The 21,222-nt window shown below is 43.1% G+C and overlaps 1 protein-coding gene across 3 annotated transcripts in view; it reads right to left on the bottom strand.

Moving 5' to 3' along the window:
* Positions 1 to 21,222, bottom strand: part of SAK (Sak kinase) — a 138,459-nt gene that overhangs the window by 72,197 nt on the left and 45,040 nt on the right. For all 3 annotated transcript variants that reach the window (XM_067099435.1, XM_067099452.1, XM_067099442.1), the window contains exons 3-4: positions 7,661 to 7,871; positions 5,986 to 6,184 (exon numbers count right to left, since the gene is read on the bottom strand). In XM_067099435.1, coding sequence (XP_066955536.1) covers positions 5,986 to 6,184; positions 7,661 to 7,871 — 410 coding nt within the window. The remainder of the gene's footprint in view (positions 1 to 5,985; positions 6,185 to 7,660; positions 7,872 to 21,222) is intronic.

Here is a 21,222-nt window from a genome sequence, read left to right as displayed (position 1 = left end):
CCTCTACTTCAGTGGGTGCTTTGCGACATAGCAGTTAATCGCAGGTTGCCAGAGCTAACAATCCCCCAAAAAAAATACACATCAAAATGTGTGTGCCCTTGCCCTGGGCGCAGTACAAAATATGACCAGAAATTTAAAACCTACACCACAAACCTGTTAAAAATCAAACCAACTGATGGTACTCACAACACAGTACCAATCAGGCTTCCCAAGAAAACACTAATCCTCATTCAAGGAGAGTGGATACAGGAACAAAAAAGAAATTCCTCCTATCCCTCTTCACCCAACACCATGCCAGCTGCAAAAAACGGGCCTAGAGTACTGCAATTTTCGTAAACCGTTTCCACATCACGCAGGTAGAACATAGCAAAAACTGATTTGCACCTCCATACGTGGATTGCAGGAGAGCAGACAGTGACAGATTGCGCTTGAAGGCCAAGGAAGTCGCTACTGCTCTAATTCCATGTACTTTGACCTTGCATAAAAAACATCCTCCTGGATCTTGGAGTGTGATTCAGAAATCACAGTTCTTAAAAAGAATGTTAAGGCATTCTTGGATAACTGCCGACTGGAGTTTTTAACCGAACACCACAGATTTGGAGAAGGGCCTCTAACTTCTTTGGTTCTTCGTAAACACTTGCGAAGAGAACGAACTGGGCAGAGGAGTCTTTCCTGATCTGCTTGACCTAGAATGTTAGCCAGGCTCTTGGAGCATGGCCAGAGACTAGATGGGTCTTCGTTCTTCGCCATAAGGTCAAGGAGCAGATAGCGTCACCTTGTGAGAAGCCTACTTTCTTATCAAAGGCATGTAGCTCGCTAACCCTCCTCGCCGCTGCTAAGGCCATAAGAAGAAGCGTCTTTCTTGTCAGATCTTTAAGAGAGGAGGATTCTAGAGGCTCAAAGGGAGGGCCCGTAAGCCATTTGGAGACAATATCCAAATTCCATGCAAGGTCTGGGCTTCTATCTTACTTAGTAGTAACCAAGGACTTTATTAAATCACTTAAGTCCTGGTTTCATGCAAGATCTATTCCTCTGTGCTTGAAGACAGAATTCAACATAGATATGTATCCCTTGAAGGCTGATGTGGCTAGACCTTTCAAGGATCTGAGGAACAACAAAAAATCTGCGATCTGAGCTACGGTTGTCTGAGTAGAGGACATATTTCTGTCTTGACACCAGCTCCGAAAGACTGTCCACTTCGATTGGTAGACTGCAGCAGAAGATCATCACCTACATCCTGCAATAGCTTCTGCAGCCTTGAAAACCCTTTCGCTCTGACCAGCTCCCTGACAGTCTGAATCCTGTCTGAGCGAGAGTGGATAGGCCTCGGTGAAAATGAAGAAAATGGGGCTGTCTGAGAATATTTTTTTCTGAGGTAGAAGCCCTGGATAGTCTACTAGTAGCCTTAGAAGGTCCGGGAACCACTCCTTTTGTGGCCAAAAGGGAGCCACTAGGGTCATTGATACATTGCTGTGGGTGTTGAACTTCAACACTTCTCTTACCATGCTAAAGGGAGGAAAGGCGAAGACGTTGAGACCCAACCAATCTTGCAACATGGCATCCGTCACCCATGCTTGCGGATCTGGAGTTGGGGAACAGTACAGACGGAGACGGTGGTTTCTTGACGTTACAAAAAGGTCTACCAATGGCTTTCCCCACTGTTTCCACAGGTCGGTGCACACTTGTGGATTGAGTGTCCACTCCATCAGTAGAACCTGTTTGCCGCGACTTAGTTCGTCTGCAAGAACGTTCATTTTGCCCTGGACAAAGCAGGTCAGAATGATGGTCCTGTTGTTCTGTGCCCATAGAAGAAAGTCTTTGGCTGAACAACTGTTTTTCCGAAGGTCTCTGTCACAAAAAATTGAAGGGCCATGTGTATCGCCCTCAATTCTTTCACATTTATGTGCAAATCTCTTTTGGTCGGGGACCATAAACCTGACACTTCCAAGCTGTTGAGAAGGGCTCCCCAACCCAGACCCGACGAGACAGAGTACAACATTAGGTTAGGGGTTCGCAGGAGACAGTGACATCCCTGTCGCGAATCTGTCCTCCACCAGCCACCACTGAAGGTCCTCCTTGATTTCAGGGGTGATTTCGAAGACGAACAAATCCAGAAATATCTTTCTCCGCCAGCTGACTTTGTGACAAAACTGAAGGGGTCCAATGTGTGGTCTGCCCTAAGGTAAAAACTCCTCGACTGACGACAGAGTTCCAACAAGGCTCATCCAAGTGTTGGCTAAGCAGGACGGAACAGACACAAATTTTTGAACTTTCGAAATGCAGTTGTGAATCCTTTGTTGGGATGGAAAAGCCTGAAAATTCAGAGAATCTATCACTAACCCAAAATAAAGAATCAACTGTGTGAGGATTAATTGTAATTTCTTGAAGTTTATCAGCAATCCTAGGTCTTGCGCAAGTTGAAGGGTCTTCTGAAGGTCCTCCGTGCATTGGGCTTCTGATGGGGAGTGTAAGAGCCAATCGTCCAGGTATAAGGACATGTTGATTCCTATAACGTGTAGCCACTTCGCAAAAGGAGCAAGAACTTGGGTGAAAACTTGAGGTGCTGTGGAGAGGCTGAAGCAGGGCCCGAAACTGGAAGACCCTGTCCTGCAACATGAATCTCAGATACTTCCTGGAATCCCGGTGAACTGGAACGTGGAAATAAGCGCCCTCCATATCTACCATCACCATCCAATCCCCCCTGATGGATGGCTGACAGGACCGACTGATTCGTTTCCATCTTGAATTTCGTAGTTTGGACAAAGAAGTTCAGAGCACTGACGTCCAGGACAGGTCTCCATCCCCCCGATATCTTGGGGACTACGAAGAGGCGGTTGTAAAATCCCTCTGTGCTCATGTCTTCAACTTCCTCCACTGCCTGTTTCTCGAGCAGAGCCGAAAATTCTCAAGACAGGGCTGAAAACCTCTCTAAGCCTTCAGAGTAGGCTGTCAATTTGATGGAAGAGGTTGCTAAGGGGATAGCGTAGCCCTCTTTCAATACCTGAAGCACCCAAGAATCTACTTTTCTTGATTCCCATCTCTTCTAAAAATGAAGTAGTCTTGCTCCCACCACAGTATGACAAAGGACAGGTAGCTCACTTGTGAGAGGTGGTTTCGTTGGAGGGTTGTTTGTTGGATCGCACTGGATACAAATTGGCTCTCGGACGGGACTGGACGCGACCTCTACTCCTTCGAAAGGGCTGCTGAGGGAACGGGGAAGTAATCCTGGTCAGAGGAACTGCAGTGGAAGGAGGACGTGTCGAGATCCTAGTCCCCTTGGTGGACTGAGCAAGTAAATCCTGGGTGGATTTCTTCTGCAACTCTCCTGCCACCCATTCTAAAGTCTCTTGAGGAAATAAGCTGTTGATGTCCAAGGGAGCAAACAAAAGGGAAGAATATCGAGAAGGAGTGACCCCCTTAAAGGTGAATGAGCACCATAAGTCTCATTTCTTCAGTACACCAGTAGTGAAAATGGTGGCTAGTTCATGGGCACTGTCCCTCATTGCACGATCTGCGCAGGCCAGAACCCCCAGCCAGTCTGAAGCAAAATTCTCTTGAAGAGATACGCAGTTTTTGATCTTCTTCGCTAGCGCACCCACGGTCCAATCGAGGAAACTCAGAACCTCGAAAACCTTAAAAATATCTTTCAGCAAATGGTCCAGTTCTGATGAGGTAAACAAAATCCTGGCAGACGAGTAGGCTGACCGACGAGTAGCGTCAATGAGACTGGAGAAGTCCCCTTGAGAGGAGGCAGAAACTCCCAAGGATGGAACTTCCCAAGTAAAACAGGACAGATACTTCTGATGTATCAGACGAGAAGGAGGCGCACAGAACACAGCTCTACCAACGTCTCTCTTCTCTGACAACCATACATTGATAAGTGCAAATGCTTTCCTGGAGGAGGAGGACAGAACCACACGCGGCAATTTAGCCGCTCCTATCGGTCGCCTCATCATAAATGCTGAACCTGGAGAAGAAGGGGCGGCTAGAGAAAAGAAGTCCGGGTAGCATACCAGGAAGAACCACAACAGGGCTGCGTAGTTCGATGTGGGAACGTCGTCCACTACGGGCTCCTCTTCAGAAGAAATCGGGGACACTTGAGGATCCGAAGGCACTTGAGTGGTTGTAGATGGGTTCTGCAGCAGGTTCAACATGTTATCTAAATGCCGTTGAATAGGGACTAGGGAACGATCCTGAACCACAAGGGGATCGGCACAAGTCGCACCAGAGACAGCAAGTCCCACCTGTGGCGCTGGACGGATGCTGTAAGGTGGACAAACATCAACATTGGCGCCCGCTAACACTGGACGCTCGGTCCTTGGACGTCCTCACTGATCTGGTGGACAGATCTGAAGTTTGCAATTCGGACACTATGATCCTACAGGGAGGACGCTCGGGAGCTGGGCGTCCTTAAGAAGGACGCTCAGACACTTGATGTCCAAGCACAGAGAGTTCCGACAAAACACAATCACTCTTGGAAAGCACGGACACTGGACGTCCACTTGTTGGACGTGCGGACAACGGACGCTCCAACGAATGTCGCTTGGACACTGATTTCTCACAATCAGGCACTAAACTCTTGGACTCTGGGCATTCGGACACTAGATGACCACGTGCTGCTGGACTAACAGACACTTTCCTACACACTTTGTGGCGCTTGATGTCCACTGAAGTGCGAGAAGCTGGAAGAGACTCCCAAAAACTACAGGAGGGCAGAGGACTGCGAGCCCTATCCAATGCTCGCTTACGAGACGGGGGAACGTCCTCATCCATCGGGGCGCCAGACCTTTTCAAGTCTTGAAACACTGGCAAATCACCGACCACGCTTATGAGCACCAGAGTCCGAGTCACTAGAAGATAAAGCACGTACGTCCATTCGGATGCCTTTCCAACGGCAATCCCAAGTCCTGGGACAGGCGGACAAGGCTCGGATGAGGCAACGACCACTTGTGGGCAAACCCCACTGACCTCCCTTGGACTGCCAGTTTGCTTCCTCCCAGGTGAACAAGGGGAGTTTAGCAGGGACCTTGGTCTAGGAGCATTGGTGGGACGAGTAGCCGCCCCCTCCACTGACACTGCACTCACACTGTTGAATCTGTCCATGAGGACATGCACAGAATTCCCAATTTGGGAAATGGTGTTCACTAATAAATCAAATTTCTTGTCCACACATGCTTCTAGGCTGGCAATGGCATTGGGATCCGAGGAATGAGAGCCAGGGATCGGAATTGCATGGAAAGTCGGACGACTTGAGATAGGGGAAAGAGCAGTTCCAGGAGGAATAGGTAAAGGAGTCGCATCAACCCCCCGAGAGACAAAGCCTGACTAGTGGAAGCCTTCATTTCAGCCCTAGCAGTAGCTTTCCTAATTCTGTCACACTGTAATTTGTCTAAGTATGCATTACGAGTCTTCCACTTCCCCTTATGTCAGTCTTTACACTCGTCACAGCAAAGTTCAGGAGAGCAAACTTGCTCCCTGCACGAACTACAAACAGTATGATTGTCATATTTGGCTGAAGTCAACCTATTCTTACAGCCCTTACTACAATAACTTATGCTAGACAGGCTAGAATCTGACATGATTAAGTCAAAATCGGGTAATCACAAAAGAGAAGTCTGAATTAGCTAATTAACAGGACTGCGCTACCAAAAAGAACAAAGTACTTCCCCAAAATAAAGGATAACAGCAACCATCTGGTGAAAAAGCACAAACGAACTGAGCTCTTTAACTGTGTTGTACCTATTCTTCCCCGAAAGAGGGCGGGCCAGTATAACTACACCTTAAACAAACAAGCGCTACCGCAAGTTTTAAATTTTGAGCTGCCGTGTAAAGTAGAAACAATAGCCATGTAATTATTTGGTAAGTTATGTATATAAAAAAAAAGAAATTACTAATGAATGTACAATGATGGTCCTGTATTATGTAATTTTTTCTTTTAAAATCTATGAGTAATTTAGAGCATAGTCAAATCTCAAGCATACAAACCTTATATAATTTGGAGTGCCACACATTGTGGTGTGACGATCATCTGGCCGCTGTAATTGTGTGGCCAAACCAAAATCTGCTATTTTAATTCTTCCTTGACTGTCAAGCAGTAAGTTTGATAAAGTTAAGTCACGATGCATTATAGAATGAGAGTGAAGATACAGCATCCCTGACACTATCTGCCTCAAGTATTCTCTCACTGTAAAATAATACATTCATCATGTAAATAAATCATCATTTTGCTTATTACGTGAGTCTTTCTTAATACTAAGAATAAACATTTTGGAAAAAAAAAAAAAAAAAAAAAAAAAAAAAAAAAAAGTACTTCCAAAGAATGACAAAATAATGTATGACTAAAATAATTATTATTGTCAATACTGTTACATGTAATAAAAAATTCATGAAAAAATGTACAGCTTGGATGATTTACACTCCTGTCCTCAAAAAGGCTTTGGCAATTAACAAATGTTTGAATATTACAAAGACTACAATACCAACTTGCAATCTTTCATCAATGCATACATTATTAGTGCAATCACTGAAATACAAGCAAAGAATGTACAAGGTTAAAATATCAGGCCAGGATCTCAAACAAATTTGTAGCTTCTTGTCCCACCTAAATTCCCAAAGAAAAGACAGTCAAATGCAGTTGCAGCCAAAGACTGGCTATTTTCTTTGCCAGCAGCTACCAAATATGCTTTCAAGAACTACATACTTGTAAATTCCAACCATTGCTGTTCCAAAGCTCAAAATTACCCTAAGGTCTCCAAGTCTAAGACAGTTTGGACATGTAATGACAGAGAGAGCATGAAAGCGATAACAATAAAAATATACAATAGCTTGCTAATGAGCTAGAAAATAATGGATAAAGGCCACATATTACGACCCATGCCAGGTAGAATTCATTTTACTTCTTGCCCATCAGAGGAAAAATCTGACACTACATTTTCCTTAATGATGATGATGTTCATATAAAAGACCAAATGTATTTATGTGCAAAAATGCAACCCAATGAACTTCTCATAAATTACATTTGTTTTGAGAGTACAATAAAGGAGTACTGTACAACACTAATTGAACAGTATATTTCCTGTTCCCTAAGTATTAACATTTTATCTCCTGTATGCCACAGGGCTCAGCTATCCCAATTCAATAGTCTTATGTTTTCTGCCTCTTTTTGTCTTTTCCCATGCCCTTTTCTATGATTTGTGGACCTCCTACTCATTGTCCTAATAATTACAAAACTCTTACTTATGTCTAACCAGTGACTGTCACCTCCAGAAGCACAAATTTAAAACCTGTCCTTAGGATAGCTTCCTATCAAAATAAAAGACACATACAAGGCTGCATGCAGCCCTATCCATATTGTAATTTTTATTATGAACTTTTTAAAAGTGTTCCATTGTCTTGCCTTTATCTCCCGACTCAAACACTGCCCTGCAAGGTACATTATAAATGGTGCTAAAGGATCTGTACAGTCCTTACAGCCCAGTTACGTTGCTTTCAGCCTTTTAAATTCTTCCCTTCCCTTCGGCCTCTTCCTACCTAGATGTTCAACTTACATGACTTTATTTTGCTCCAATTTTCACCTCTATTAGAAACAAATCTTTTGGGCAAACCCTAACAAAGTCTAGAAATGCGATTCAGCATCTCCAAATAATTTACTCTAGCTTACCTTCGTCTTCTGTGAGAACCCTCCCCAGGCTCCTGATATACTTCTGAAGTTCCCCCTTATGACAGAGCTCTAATGCAAGATAAACGAAGAGTTGATCTTCGAAGAATGCATAGAGTTTCAAAATTGCTGGATGGCTTAACTGAGAGTGGATTGTTACTTCTTGACGAACCCGGTTGATGAGGCCACCTGCAGCAATTTTGCCCTTGTCTATCTGTTGAATTAAGAATTGCGTTGCATATATAAAAAAAAAAAAAAAAAAAAAAAAAAAAAGCCATGAACGAAATACTGTACAACAAAAATTTGCTCTACAATCTGTATAGAGCATAAATAGTCAACATGATTACTAAGTAAGAAATCTGACATGACTGTTCCAATTAATTGTATTACCAGCCATATAAAACACTGAAAAAATAAACAATAGGAGGTAGTTTACATAAATTTTCTGGTTTTTCTCTGCAATACAAAGCCCAACTGTTGATACACCTGAATTCATTTTCCTTACAGAGAAAGATTGTGAAATACTAGTTGATATAAAAAACAACAATTATTACAAATTTGAGTACCCAGTACAGTAATAAAAGTCATACATTGTACCTCAAGCTGATTTTATTCCATAAAAAAACTCTTACAATACCTATGGTATTATAATTGCATTGTATTCTATAGTCGAGCCAAATGAAAGTGGCGCGTGAGAGAAGGTTTCCGTACAATCCATCGTATCGACATCAAAAAATTTCAGACATCAGACCTTAAAGACCGCTCCGTGAGGATACAAGCGAACAATCTGACCAGCTTATTACCTGCGGATTAACTGATTTAGCATGTCAAACGAAAAAAAAAATTAATCTTGTTCTTGTCTGAGAGGGGTTGATACTATATCTAAATCTTAACTTTTTAACTCTTTTAGATTATTCCCTTTCTTTGTGCTGGAATTATTTGCAATCACTTATAAAGTTTTCAGTACATATCTCTTTCCTCATGATAAGCCAGTTTTCTCTCTCTCTAAGAAATATCTCATTCTTCAGTGTCATAACTCTGGAGGTGTCAGTTACCTTAAAATTTTGTTATATTCACAATTTTGAAGTAAACTATGCAATTATTGTTTTTCAATTCTTTGTAGATTTTCATATTTTAATTTTTTTGTATTTTCATGCCATAATAAGAAAGGATACAAATGTGCAGAATATGAACAAATACATATTTTATTATAAAGGGAAAATGGACTCAGTATGTACAGTAAATACAATCTATGGAAAAAATTTTTTATAGGTGCATATTATACAAAAAACAAAATTTACATCTTATCCTCCTCCTCCTCCTCCTCCTCATCGCCATCATCGTCATCCGAGGAAGCTATATTAATTATAAAGGACTCAAATAAGTGTTCTGCAGCATCTTCTCTTTCAGAATCTTCTATTTGTACATTTCGAACGTGTTTTACAGCATTGCTCCAATTTTCTTTTGTCACTTGCTGCAAAGCCTCTTGCAGTAAGGGCTTCAAGTTGGCCATTTTGAAATCATTTCTCTAGGCAACATAATTTTTAACCTGCCCCTATTAATTCAATAGGGTTGTACTGGCAGTGATAAGGTGGCAGCCTGACGATCTGGTAACCATGTTCACGGGCCAGTTTGTCTTATAACGTAATCCTTTCCTGTCCGAGAAGAATGCAACTTGACCATTTCCAGAAGCTCACATTTTTGCAAATCATCAGTTGGATTTTCTCCTTTACTGATCAGCCACTCCTTTATCACCTGTTTTCTATCCGAAATCGTTGGTGCTTTATCAATGATTACTCAATGGTAAGTTGCATTATCCATTATAATAACAGATGAGGGCGGGATGTTAAGTAACAGCTGGAATTTAAACCACTCCTCAAACACTTTGCTGTTCATTTGATTATGGTAATCACTATCGTTGGTTGCCTTGAAAATTAATTCTGCATTCGGCACAAAACCTTCTTTACTACCAGTGAAAAGTCCCCGCTCAACAGATTTTCTTTAGTGAACCTCCCGTTTTCTACGGTGCCTTTTCTCCTGACCTTAGGTCGGGGTACCTAGCCATGTTTTATTTATGTAAATGTGCATTTATTACTTACTGATTTGTGCCCTTTTGTATTGTACATGTGTCAGAGCATTGTTGTGTCTAATCTGTTAATTTTATCTTGTCACGTTGTCTGTATTTACCTGTCCTGTTTCACATTGAGAACAACTGACCTCGGGTCACCTGTATGTCTTTGTACTGACGTCTGCACGCCGCTTTATAAGCGACCTGCTCCCTTAATAAACTAGCAGTCAATGTCTACCTGCTCTCTCTTTTGCACCCTCTCACACCGGCATGCACGACTATCAGTCTAACCCCTTTGCCAGTAGGGGGGTTAAGCCCTATTGCTTTTTTCCTGTCTTTGGATGTCCAGCACTTCATAACAGTATAGTTCTGATTTAGCCAAGTCTTGTCCAGGTATATGATAAGCTGATTTTCGTTTTCTTGTGTCTTCCTCATTACATGTAAAAACTTTGTCCTTGCAGCTGACACATCACTTCTCTCCAGTAGACATTTTCTGCCATTCACTCTTCCAAAATAAAATCTGATTTCATGCAGGATTTTTCTAAGGGATTTGCGACAACCCATAAATTCAATTTCTTTGTGGGCTTGTTCCAAAACTGCAGCAACATTCTGTAGCTCTTTTCTAGCATAGAATCTGATTACAACTTGACACAACACACACTTGTTAAAACCATCCATGTTGGTCACTGGTCGAGGACGACTTCTCTTCTAATCTCTGAACATAAAGTGTCCAAATTCAGTTTCAGAATCATTTCCTTCCTTAATGATTCTGTTAACGGTCCTTTTAGGGACTGTTGTTGTCTTACTTGTTCGATCACAAACTTTCGCCACATCGATCAAAAGGGCATTGTTTTTCTTTTCTTTAGTAAAATATCTGTGAATGTTATCCATGATTTCCCTGGCTGGAGCGGGGAAAAAACGCTTTGTAGAAGGTGCCATTACGAATGACGTCGATTGACTTTTTGTACTTAGCAGAAACGCTGCTTTATATACAGAGAGATGAAATGCCAAATATAAACAAGGTTTGTTTGGCAGGACTTTCATGGCTTTTTAATGACACCACTGGAATCCTAATCTTCTAAGCCAAAAATCTGTTCCTTAAGATATGGATGGATGGATTATGGGATTTAAGGCATAGTCCTAGCATTAGGACCTATAAAGGCCTTTTGGCAGTAAAATGAAACATGACTAAAAGAAATTATGTCATGAATGATAATGAATTAATGTATGAATTACTCAAACATTTGATTTTATATATATATATATATATATATATATATATATATATATATATATATATATATATATATATATATATATATATATATATATATATATATATATATATATATATATATATATATAGACACACACACACACACATACATATTTACAGCATGAAGGAAAAGTGTATTATGGTGAGTATAAGTTCTAAGGGAATACAAAGTGGTTGGGAGGTCACACAACTGTCAACTGATTAACATCGAATTTTACCTATTGGCAATCCTCTTTATTTTGTCTTTCAAGTCCTTCTGGAACATATGTTTTATTACAGGGTCAAAAGAAAATAAAAACCTTGGGTGTATATATATATATATATATATATATATATATATATATATATATATATATATATATATATATATATATATATATATATATATATATATATATATATATATGGTGGGTACAATACCTAAGGGAATACAAATGGGTTGGGAGGTCACACAAATGCCAATGGATTAACAATGAAAATCTACCTATTGGTAATCCTATTTATTTTCTCTTTTCAGATCCTTCTGGGACATATGTTTTATTACAGGGTCAAAAGAAAATAATCCTTGGCTTATATTCAGTTCTTCTGCCATGTCAACTGAATCATAACGGATTCCAGGTTCCTGGAAACTGTTTCATTACTTCGTAATATTACATGAAATATTTATATTTATATAATGTCCTGATTAATGCTGTACACATGTCAAATTATTTGTCTTTTCTTATAAATAAGTACTACATTTACAATTAAAAGGTTCCCTCGAGTTTGAGCCAATATGTTACACTATTTACATCCAAATCCTTGGGTATGAAGGCTGAAATATCATCAACATAACAGTACCATGTTACAGGAAAATGGAAAATCTTGGGGATGTACAGGCATTCGAAAAATTCCATATATGAATTTGAAAGAACAGGCGAAAGTGGGTTTCCCATTGCTATACCAAACGTTTGTTTAAAATATTCCTCAATGAAAATAAAGTTTTTGTAATTCATCTTTAAGGTATTCCAATACCAAGTCAATGGGCAGTTTTGTGTGTGTGTATATATATATATATATATATATTTCTGAGTCCAGTCCCGTGTCAGCCGGTGAAATTCCATTACAGCACGAATTTCTAGGTATAACCTTGCTAGATATACCAGAGAAAAAGAGCTTTCAGGAAAGCTGGGGTTACTACCCCAGTCGAGCGTCTTCTAGGAAGACGTCGGTATAAGGAGGGGTGAGTGAATACCACTACCACGGAAACCTACTGAAAAGATCTCTCCCTATCAAAACCCTCGGAACAGAGCGGTGAGCCGTTACAGCCCCCACACCAAACACCCGCCAGGACGGCGACACCAGCGCCACCTACCTCATTCCATTTTCTAGCACGTGAATTCGCTGTTTCTTTTGTGTGCTCGTCTCCATTATTTTGGATTTTTCCTGCTTCTGAGATGGCGTCGAGCAGCTTTACCATTTCCAAGTTAAGTACCATCTTCTTGTGGGGTTTTGTTCTGATTTTTGGCTGTTAAGGTCTCGTATTTTCATAAATATTGAGATCTTATTATGAAGACATGTGGCGTCCCCTGCCAGCCATGTCGACCCAGGCATGAGGCTCCTTCTGTTCTTTTCAGTTGGAGTTGTCTCCTCGTCGTTATAGATAAATTTTGCCCCTTTGGTCCCCTTCCTGGTGGTTCCTTACGGTGGCTGCCCCCCCCTTATGAATTATTTCATTGGCCTACGGGCCTTGGTGAGAGGGATGCCCCGTCTAGGTTCCCCCCCTCCAGGTTGGGTTCCTGTTATTTTTGGTCTTACTAGGCTAATTAATTTTGCTTGAAGATGGTGCTCTCCTTTAGTTTTATTTTTATTATTTTGTTGTTGGTTTACCTCGGTGCTGGCGGCAGCCTCAGATCTAACCGCTTCCCGTGGTAGGCTACGCTCTCTGTTGAGCACATTTTAGTTTTTATGAGTGATGGTTATTTTGTGGAGTAGGCTGTTTGCTTCCATCCCCTTGCCCTGGGTGGGGAGTTCAGGTTGAGGGAGTTTTGTTGCGGTTTCCTCCGGGATCGTTTTTGGTGGGCAGAGTGAGCCCCTTAGTCCTCTTCCTCCATTTAGGGGAATCGAGTTCTTTGGGTTGTGTTTCCTCTTCAGGCTAGTCGCCCCATGTAAAAATTCTTGCCCGCCATTCTCGATCCTGGTTGGTTCTCAGCACAAAATTTCTCTCCCTGTTGCTTCCTCCTCCCTTCTGCCCTCCCTTTTTCCTAGCCTATATTAAGGTTAGGTCCATATTAGGCTTCGCCTGGGTAGAATCGGGCTTCCTACTTGTGTTGCTTCCAGTCATTCTACCCTTCCAAGATTCATTGTCTGGGAGGTATGGTGCAGTTGAGCGGGTGAGCTTCTCCCCGTCTCCTGTTCCTTCCTGGTAGCCTACTCCTCCTCCTTCCCCCCCCCCCCTCCTCCTCTCTCCAGCCTTGCTCTACTCGTGCGGGTGACGCTAGATGGCGTTTTCTCCGAGTTCAGGGACTTCTCCTATTGGTTGAGAGATTCGCTCCCTCCCATATCGTCCCTAGCATCGCTGTATTGGGGTTGGTGGTTTGTTTACTCGAACGTGTTCGAGTCCCTATCCATTAGTCTCCCCGTCGGGTTACGCTGATACGGTAACAATATTGCTTCAGCCTATGTTATGAACATACGAGCATTTTACCTGTCTTGTTTCTCCGGCGGGGAAGTAAGGGCGGAAGGTTATTCATTTTGAGAGGAGCGGATCCTTCCGTCCTCTTGAGTTCTTACCATCACTTATTACTGTTATTATTTTTGTTTTTGTTTTAGATAAGTCTGTTTATCTACAGGAATATTTTCCTTAATTCATTATATATATTATATAAGTGAGTCCGGTCCTATACCCGGGGCTCCGCCCGTTATTTTACTGGCAGCCCTTAGGGTTGGTTCCTGGTCTCTCTTTCCTTCATTCCCGGAGTACTCGGGTCTGAAAACCTTTACCTTCCACTCTATGTAATTTAGAGCTTATTGGCCCAGTTTATGATTAGGGAGTTCTTCTCCGCCGGAGTATTCCGGTTGCAGTTGAGTTTCCCGGCCTCGCCAGCTTTAGTTTGCTTAGGTGGGAGGTTCATGTACTTTTCTACTTACAGACTGTTCGCTGTGAGGAGCCGGGTGCACCGCCTCCCTCCAACAACCTTACGGTCACGTAGTTTGCGGACCCACGCTGGTTGTGCGGTCCGACTGGATGACCTGGTTGTCTGGCACCCCTGATGGTTGTGAGGTTTGCTTCGCTCTCTGCACAACTGTCCAGGATGAGTCGGTAAGTAACAGTCTTTACATTACTCCTGCCTTATGCTCTCATATTGTATATTGTTTATGAGGTTCCGGAATGGTTTTTCGTTCTTAGCTAATTGTTGGCTTTCTTACAGGCGGACGGCTTCCAAGAAGTCTGCCTTGGAATCCTCTCCGGGCCTGGGTGGCTGGGTTTGGTAGGAACGTTCCGTCGGGAAGCCCTCGTCCTCGACGCCAAGTTGAGGGACTTGCTCTGTTCCCGGCAATACGGGTGGCGAGTGCAGTGCCTGAAGACCTTGCCACCCCTATCATCCAGCAAATCCGGGATGAGACCCAGCCACCCCAAGTGGATATCCTCTACGCTGAGGTCTCGGAGGACGCTGCCGCATGGATCTCAACCTGGAACCCATGAACATAGAGCAGGACCAGGTGGTGCGTGGTGAGGTAATGAGGTTGTTGGGGCGGGCCCCCCTTTATTTGACTCCCCTGCTTCATCAATTTCTTCTTTTCAGGTTTTGTGAAGTCTTCCTCCTGGGTGATAGAGCTCCGTCTGCTATCCCCAAGTTGAAGTTGAAGACTTCATGGAAGGCGAAATCTACAAGTCCTCGCCCTCCAAGAAGGCATCGCCCTTCCCCCGTCGAAGGCTAAGGTTTCAGGGCCTGTAGCCTCCGGGAGCAAGTCTGGTTCCTCCAGCAAAGGCGCGAGTAAGAGGGCTGCAAACCAAGCCCTCCTCGCCAACCTGCTTTCGACGCAGAGGCCTTTGCCAATCAGCTTTACAAGCGTTTTACGGAGGACCTAGATTCGAGGTTTAGCAAAATCTCCGAAAAGTTGGCCAGTCATGATAACATACTGGCGGGAATGGCTCACCCACCCCCAGCCGAACCACAGTATGTTATCCCCGACACTGCGGACCTCCCGCCGTTCGATGTCGGTAACCCTTGGCGTTTTGCACTCCGGGCCATCCAACATGATGGCAAACTGACACTGATGGTCTTGGCACGAGGCGGTTGGAGGAATTGGAGTTCTTCCCCGATCTCCTGCCCCCTTACCCAGGCTTCGTGGAGGCTTACGGAGGAAGCTTGGATTCGGTCAGACAAGGTTCCTAGGGAGACTGTCATCGTCCCTAGGGACCAAGCTCAGTCGGCTCTTCTGCGCACTCTGACGGAGTGGCAGGCAGACAATACGGTTGACTCCTTTCAAGGGCAACTTCACTATGTTTGCCCTGGGAGACAACCTTCCCACCCCTTGCTTGGACAAAGTCGCTCTGGCTACGGCCCGAGCGTGCTTTGATGGTAACCGTTACCACAGCTAAGGGAGACAGACCCTACTTCCTGGTATTCCCAGGAAGTAATGAGTTCTGGTTGGAAGCCCGTCCACTTTCACGGTCGGGAAGCTGGACCCCTTCTGCGCTTCCACGCAGTTCAGTGAGCAGCTCCCAAGCTGCCGGAAGCTCTTTGAAAGCGGAGTTTGATGCTCGGTTAAGTTAGCCCGGTCCTTAAACTCCGTCTGCCTTACTGAAGCTACTGCCGTCTCCTGCTCGGACGAGCCTTTCTTTCAGGTATTGGCTAAATCCTTGCTGGCAGGCTTCCAGTCTGACTTATTTGAGTTTATCATGGCCAGACTGGAATGTCGGAAGTTCATCTTTGCCGATGCGACTATCCGCCCACGAGCCTAACAAGCTCGTGAAAAGCTCGATCTGGGGACCTAACCTCTTCCCTGAAGAGGAGGTCACGAACGTTATGGCCGAGGCTACACGGGCCAACCAGAGTCTTCGTTCTCGCTGGGGCATTTCTGCCTATAAGCGTAAGACCCCAGAATCGGCCGGCCCCAATCGAGAGGAGGTAAACGCTTCAGGAGGCATAAGAGGCCCTACCATCAGGCGGTAGTCCAAGCCGTCCCGGTCTCGGCAGTAGAGCAGCCTTCTACTTCCAAGGCTCACCCCAACAGTATGTGCTGGTCCAACCAGCTGCACCCTCCTATGTGGCCTCACCGGCGCACAACCCCACATACCAAGGCCGTGGTTACTTTCACGGCCTTAATAGGGTTGCAAGGGAGGAAGAGGCAAAGCCCCTCATAGAGGAAAAGCCCAACACCACCCCAAGGGGAAGACCTGGGCGTGGTAGGGGAATAAACCCGCTCCCTCCCACTGAGAGAACACAGGTAGGCGGTCGCCTGTTTTGGTTCAGGGACCAATGGACCTTCAGCCCTTGGGCACACAGCATTGTGTCCAAAGGACTAGGATGGAGCTGGATCAAAACCCTCCTCCTCTAACCAGGTTTTACCAGCCACCCACATCAATCCTAAAGGATTATGTGACAGAATTGCTCAACAAACGAGCAATAAAGAAAGTAAGGCACCTAAAGTTTCAAGGCAGGTTATTCACTGTTCCCAAAAAAGACTCCGATCAGCAAAGAGTGATCCTGGATCTGTCGGCGTCTAAATCTCTACATAAAATGCGACAAATTTCGCATGCTTGGTAGCTCAGGTACGGACTCTACTTCCCTGCGTGGAGCCGTCACCACCTCTATCGATCTTTCAGACGCTTATTATCACGTCCCGGTTGCGCTGAACTTCTCTCAGTTCCTCGGTTTCAGACTCGGGAATCAAGCCTACTCCTTCAGGGTCATGCCCTTCGGTCTGAACATTGCGCCCAGGATATTCACAAAGCTGGCGGACACGGTAGTACAACAACTCCGGTCTCAAGGGATATCCCTAGCAGCATATTTGGACGATTGGATAATTTGGGCACCAACAGTTCCGGAGTGTCAGAAAGCTACGTCCATAGTCATCAATTTCCTGGAGTCGCTGGGTTTTCAACTGAACAGAGAAAGTCCCGTCTGACTCCGGAGTCCCGGTTTCAATGGTTGGGTCTCCAGTGGGATCTGTCATCTCACATGCTGTCCCTTCCGCCTCCCAAGAGGAAAGAGATAGCATCTCTCACCAGGAGATTCCTCAAAATCCATCAGCATCCCGCCGGTCCCAAGAAAGGGTCCTTGGATCCCTTCAGTTTGCCTCAGTGACAGACCTGCTGCTTAAAAGCGAAATTAAAAGACATAAACAGAGTGTGGCGGAGTCGAGCCAATGTCAAGCTCAGAGACAAGGTCTCCTCCATTCCTCAAATCTTAAAGACAAGATTGCGTCCTTGGGCCTCGGTCAAGGGCCTGTCCAATACAGTTCCTTCAATTTCCCCCTCCGGCACTAGTTGTTCACACAGACGCTTCCTTTTCGGCTGGGGGGATATTCACCAAAACAAAAGTACAAGGAACGTGGTCCACAATGTTTCAGCAGTTCCATATAAATACCCTGGAAGCTATGGCGGTCTTTCTAACTCTGAAGAAAATCCGCCCCAACCGGATTCATATCAGGTTGGTATTGGACAGCGCAGTGGTAGTTCATTGCATCAACAGGGGCGGCTCCAAATCAGGCCGAGTAAACCAAGTAATGGTTGCTATCTTCTCCCCTGGCGAACAAGCACGGCTGGCACCTGTCAGCCACCCACCTAGCGGGTGCGGAACGTGGTGGCGGATTCCCTGTCCAGGACTACTCCGTTGGAGACGGAGTGGTCCCTGGACGTGGAGTCTTTCAAATGGATTTGCCGCCGGGTTCCGGGCCTCCAAGTGGATCTGTTCGCAACGGAGAGCAACTTCAAGCTCCCTGTTATGTGGCTAACCTGGACCCTCAGGCGTATGCCATAGACGCAATGACAGTAGATTGGAACAATTGGGAGAAGATTTATCTTTTCCCCAATAAATTTACTGCTGAAAGTTTTACACAAACTCAGGACATTCAAAGGTCAATTAGCCCTAGTAGCCCCCTATTGGCCGAAGAGCAATTGGTTCCCTCTTCTTCAGGAACTGGGATTACGGAGTCTTCGGATTCCCAAGCCCATTCTGACTCAGACAGTACAAACCAAGACTGTGTCAGCTTCCTCAAGAATTCAGAATGCCCTAGTTTTATGGACTTTATAAAATTCGCAGCCCAAAAAGGAGCTAACATTGACCCTGTCAACACTCTGTTTTTAGAATCAGATAAAAGAGATTCTACTATTAGACAGTATGACTCAGCAGTCAAAAATTAGCCTCCTTCCTAAAAGCATCTGAAGCCAAAATCATGACAGCTAATTTAGGAGTTTCCTTTTTTAGATCATTGTTTGAGAAAGGCCTTGCTCCGCCACTATTACCACAATCAAATCAGCATTAAAGAAAGTATTTCTTTACGGCTTTAAAATCGACCTTACAGATTCTTACTTTTCATCTATCCCCAGAGCATGCGCTCGTCTGAGACCAGTATCACGCCCACAGTCTGTTACGTGGTTTCTCAATGACGTCCTCAAGTTAGCATCAGAGATGGATAACTTTCATTGCTCTTATCAGGATCTGTTAAGGAAGACTTTATTTTTGATTAGCTTGGCTTCAGGTGCTAGAATCTCAGAGCTGTCGGCTCTCACTAGAGGTGATAATTATGTGAACTTCCTCCCAAGTCTGGAGAGGTCCTCCTTTCCCCTGACCCTAGATTTTTAGCTAAGAACGAAGACCCACAGGACAGGTGGTCTCCTTGGAAGGTGGTGCCCTTCCTCAAGACCAGTCTTTATGTCCAGTTTATACACTTAAATCTTACCTTTTAAGAACTCCACAGAGTAAGTCGGGTCCTCTTTTATCAGGGAGAAAGGTGGTACTCTTTCACTAAATGCTATAAGACAACAAATTCTATATTTCATTAAACAGGCCAACCCAGATTCAGTTCCCAAGGTTCATGATATTCGAGCAGTTGCTACTTCCATTAATTACTTTCATAATATGGACTTTTCGGAGTTATCTAAATTTACGGGTTGGAAATCACCTCTAGTGTTTAAACGCCACTATTTAAAAACGCTCAAGCCCTGAAATTTTCTACCATAGCTGTGGGAAGTGTCATCTCCCACCTTAATTAATCATATCCTTGTCCTTTCCTTTCCCCCGCCCGCCTGCCTCATTTACTTTTCTGCTTATTCTCCTGGTTGATTATACCTCACTGCCTGGCTCCTCATATTGATGTTTCTTGTACCTGTTGATGGAAATAGTGTAATCTGACATGCCATGATTGTTTTTTCTTATGGGGTACTGGACAGTTTTTATTTGGCTCCACGTACCCCAGATATATGTATATGTTAATGCTCATTGATTTTGTCTCTTACGTGTTTAGAATAAGTTTACGTGTATAGTATTAAGGTTATATTTGCAGTTATTTTGTGCGCCTTTCATGTTTCACCTTGCTTTAAGTAATTTTAAGGTTTTTTGTACCTCTTCTCCGTCGTGTGTGGGGACCTCCCCACGTTTCATAGTATTAAGTTTTTTGATGTGCCTTAGATTTATATATGCCTTAGTCTTAATATTCTTGCTCACGGAAGAGATTGCTTAATTAAAATAATTTTGGTAAACTTTTGCCTTTTCTTCAGATTACCCCCCATTTCTTTTTCCTGGTAGTTGCAGCCTTGGCATGATTCTCTATCACGATTTCACCGGCTGACACGACTGGACTCAGAAAAGGGATTTTGACAAAGGAAAAATCTATTTCTGAGGAAGGTCCCGTGTCACCCGTGACCCTCCCCTGAATCACCTAGTACTCTCCCCCCCCTCTTGCACATGCCAAGTCTGGGGTTAGTGCTAGCATGGAATGAGGTAGGTGGCGCTGGTGTCGCCGTCCTGGCGGGTGTTTGGTGTGGGGGCTGTAACGGCTCACCGCTCTGTTCCGGGGGTTTTGATAGGGAGAGATCTTTCGAGTAGGTTTCCGTGGTAGTGGTATTCACTCACCCCTCCTTATACCGACGTCTTCCTAGAAGACGCTCGACTGGGGTAGTAACCCCAGCTTTCCTGAAAGCTCTTTTCTCTGGTATATCTAGCAAGGTTATACCTAGAAATTCTTAATGCTGTAATGGAATTTCACCGGGTGACACGGACCTTCTCAGAAATAGATTTTTCCTTTGTCAAAATCCCTTTATATATATATATATATATATATATATATATATATATATATATATATATATATATATATATATATATATGTATATATATGTATATATATGTGTGTATATATATATATATATATATATATATATATATATATATATATATATATATATATATATATATAAATATATATATACACACACATATACATGTATGTATGTAATATATATATATATATATATATATATATATATATATATATATATATATATATATATATATATATATATATATATATATATATATATATATATATATATATATATAATTACTAAAAGGACCTCATTCAAACTGGATGGTATCTAATGGAGTATTTATTTGGAAAAAGTTACAAGCTTTCTTGGACAAACAGTCCACATTATCAAGTATCCGTACCTTTTAGTAATCCTACTAATGCCCAGAACAACTGTGTATGTGATAAAGAGGTAGAAACAATCCTATGCAGAAGACATGTGGGTCTTAAGTTCTAAGGCTCCTATTTGTTTTCTAATGAACACCTGGAAAATAAAAGCTGAAAAGGAAAATATATCCGGGATTATGACCGACAGAACCCTCCCACCTTTAAGACCTTAATGCATCCTCGGTTTCAGGACTTCTCTAAACCGCGCTCTCCAGGTAAAATGAACGGACTCTTTGGATTTCGCCGCGATACATTCAGTCTCTCAAGCGCCACTTTCGTTTGGCTCGTCTATAGTTTGAAACAAGAGAGTTTGTAATTTCATATTAAAATGTATTTTAGACATGAAAATTTTTTTTATTATAATACCAGCAGTGATAACAGTGATAATCACTAAAATATATATTAATAAACTGACTGTAATACTCTCTTATGGAATGTTGTAGGGGTGGCTGAACTGTGCATTTATTTATATTAAAACATTTTATTTATAAAAAATTATAATTTTCATGATAAAATTAATTATTTGGATACTTACCTACT

Source organism: Macrobrachium rosenbergii, chromosome 4 (assembly GCF_040412425.1).
Source record: "Macrobrachium rosenbergii isolate ZJJX-2024 chromosome 4, ASM4041242v1, whole genome shotgun sequence".
In the NCBI taxonomy this organism is placed as follows: Eukaryota; Metazoa; Arthropoda; class Malacostraca; order Decapoda; family Palaemonidae; genus Macrobrachium; species Macrobrachium rosenbergii.
Note: the sequence above shows the minus strand (reverse complement) of the source record. Positions and strands in the feature narration are given on the sequence as shown.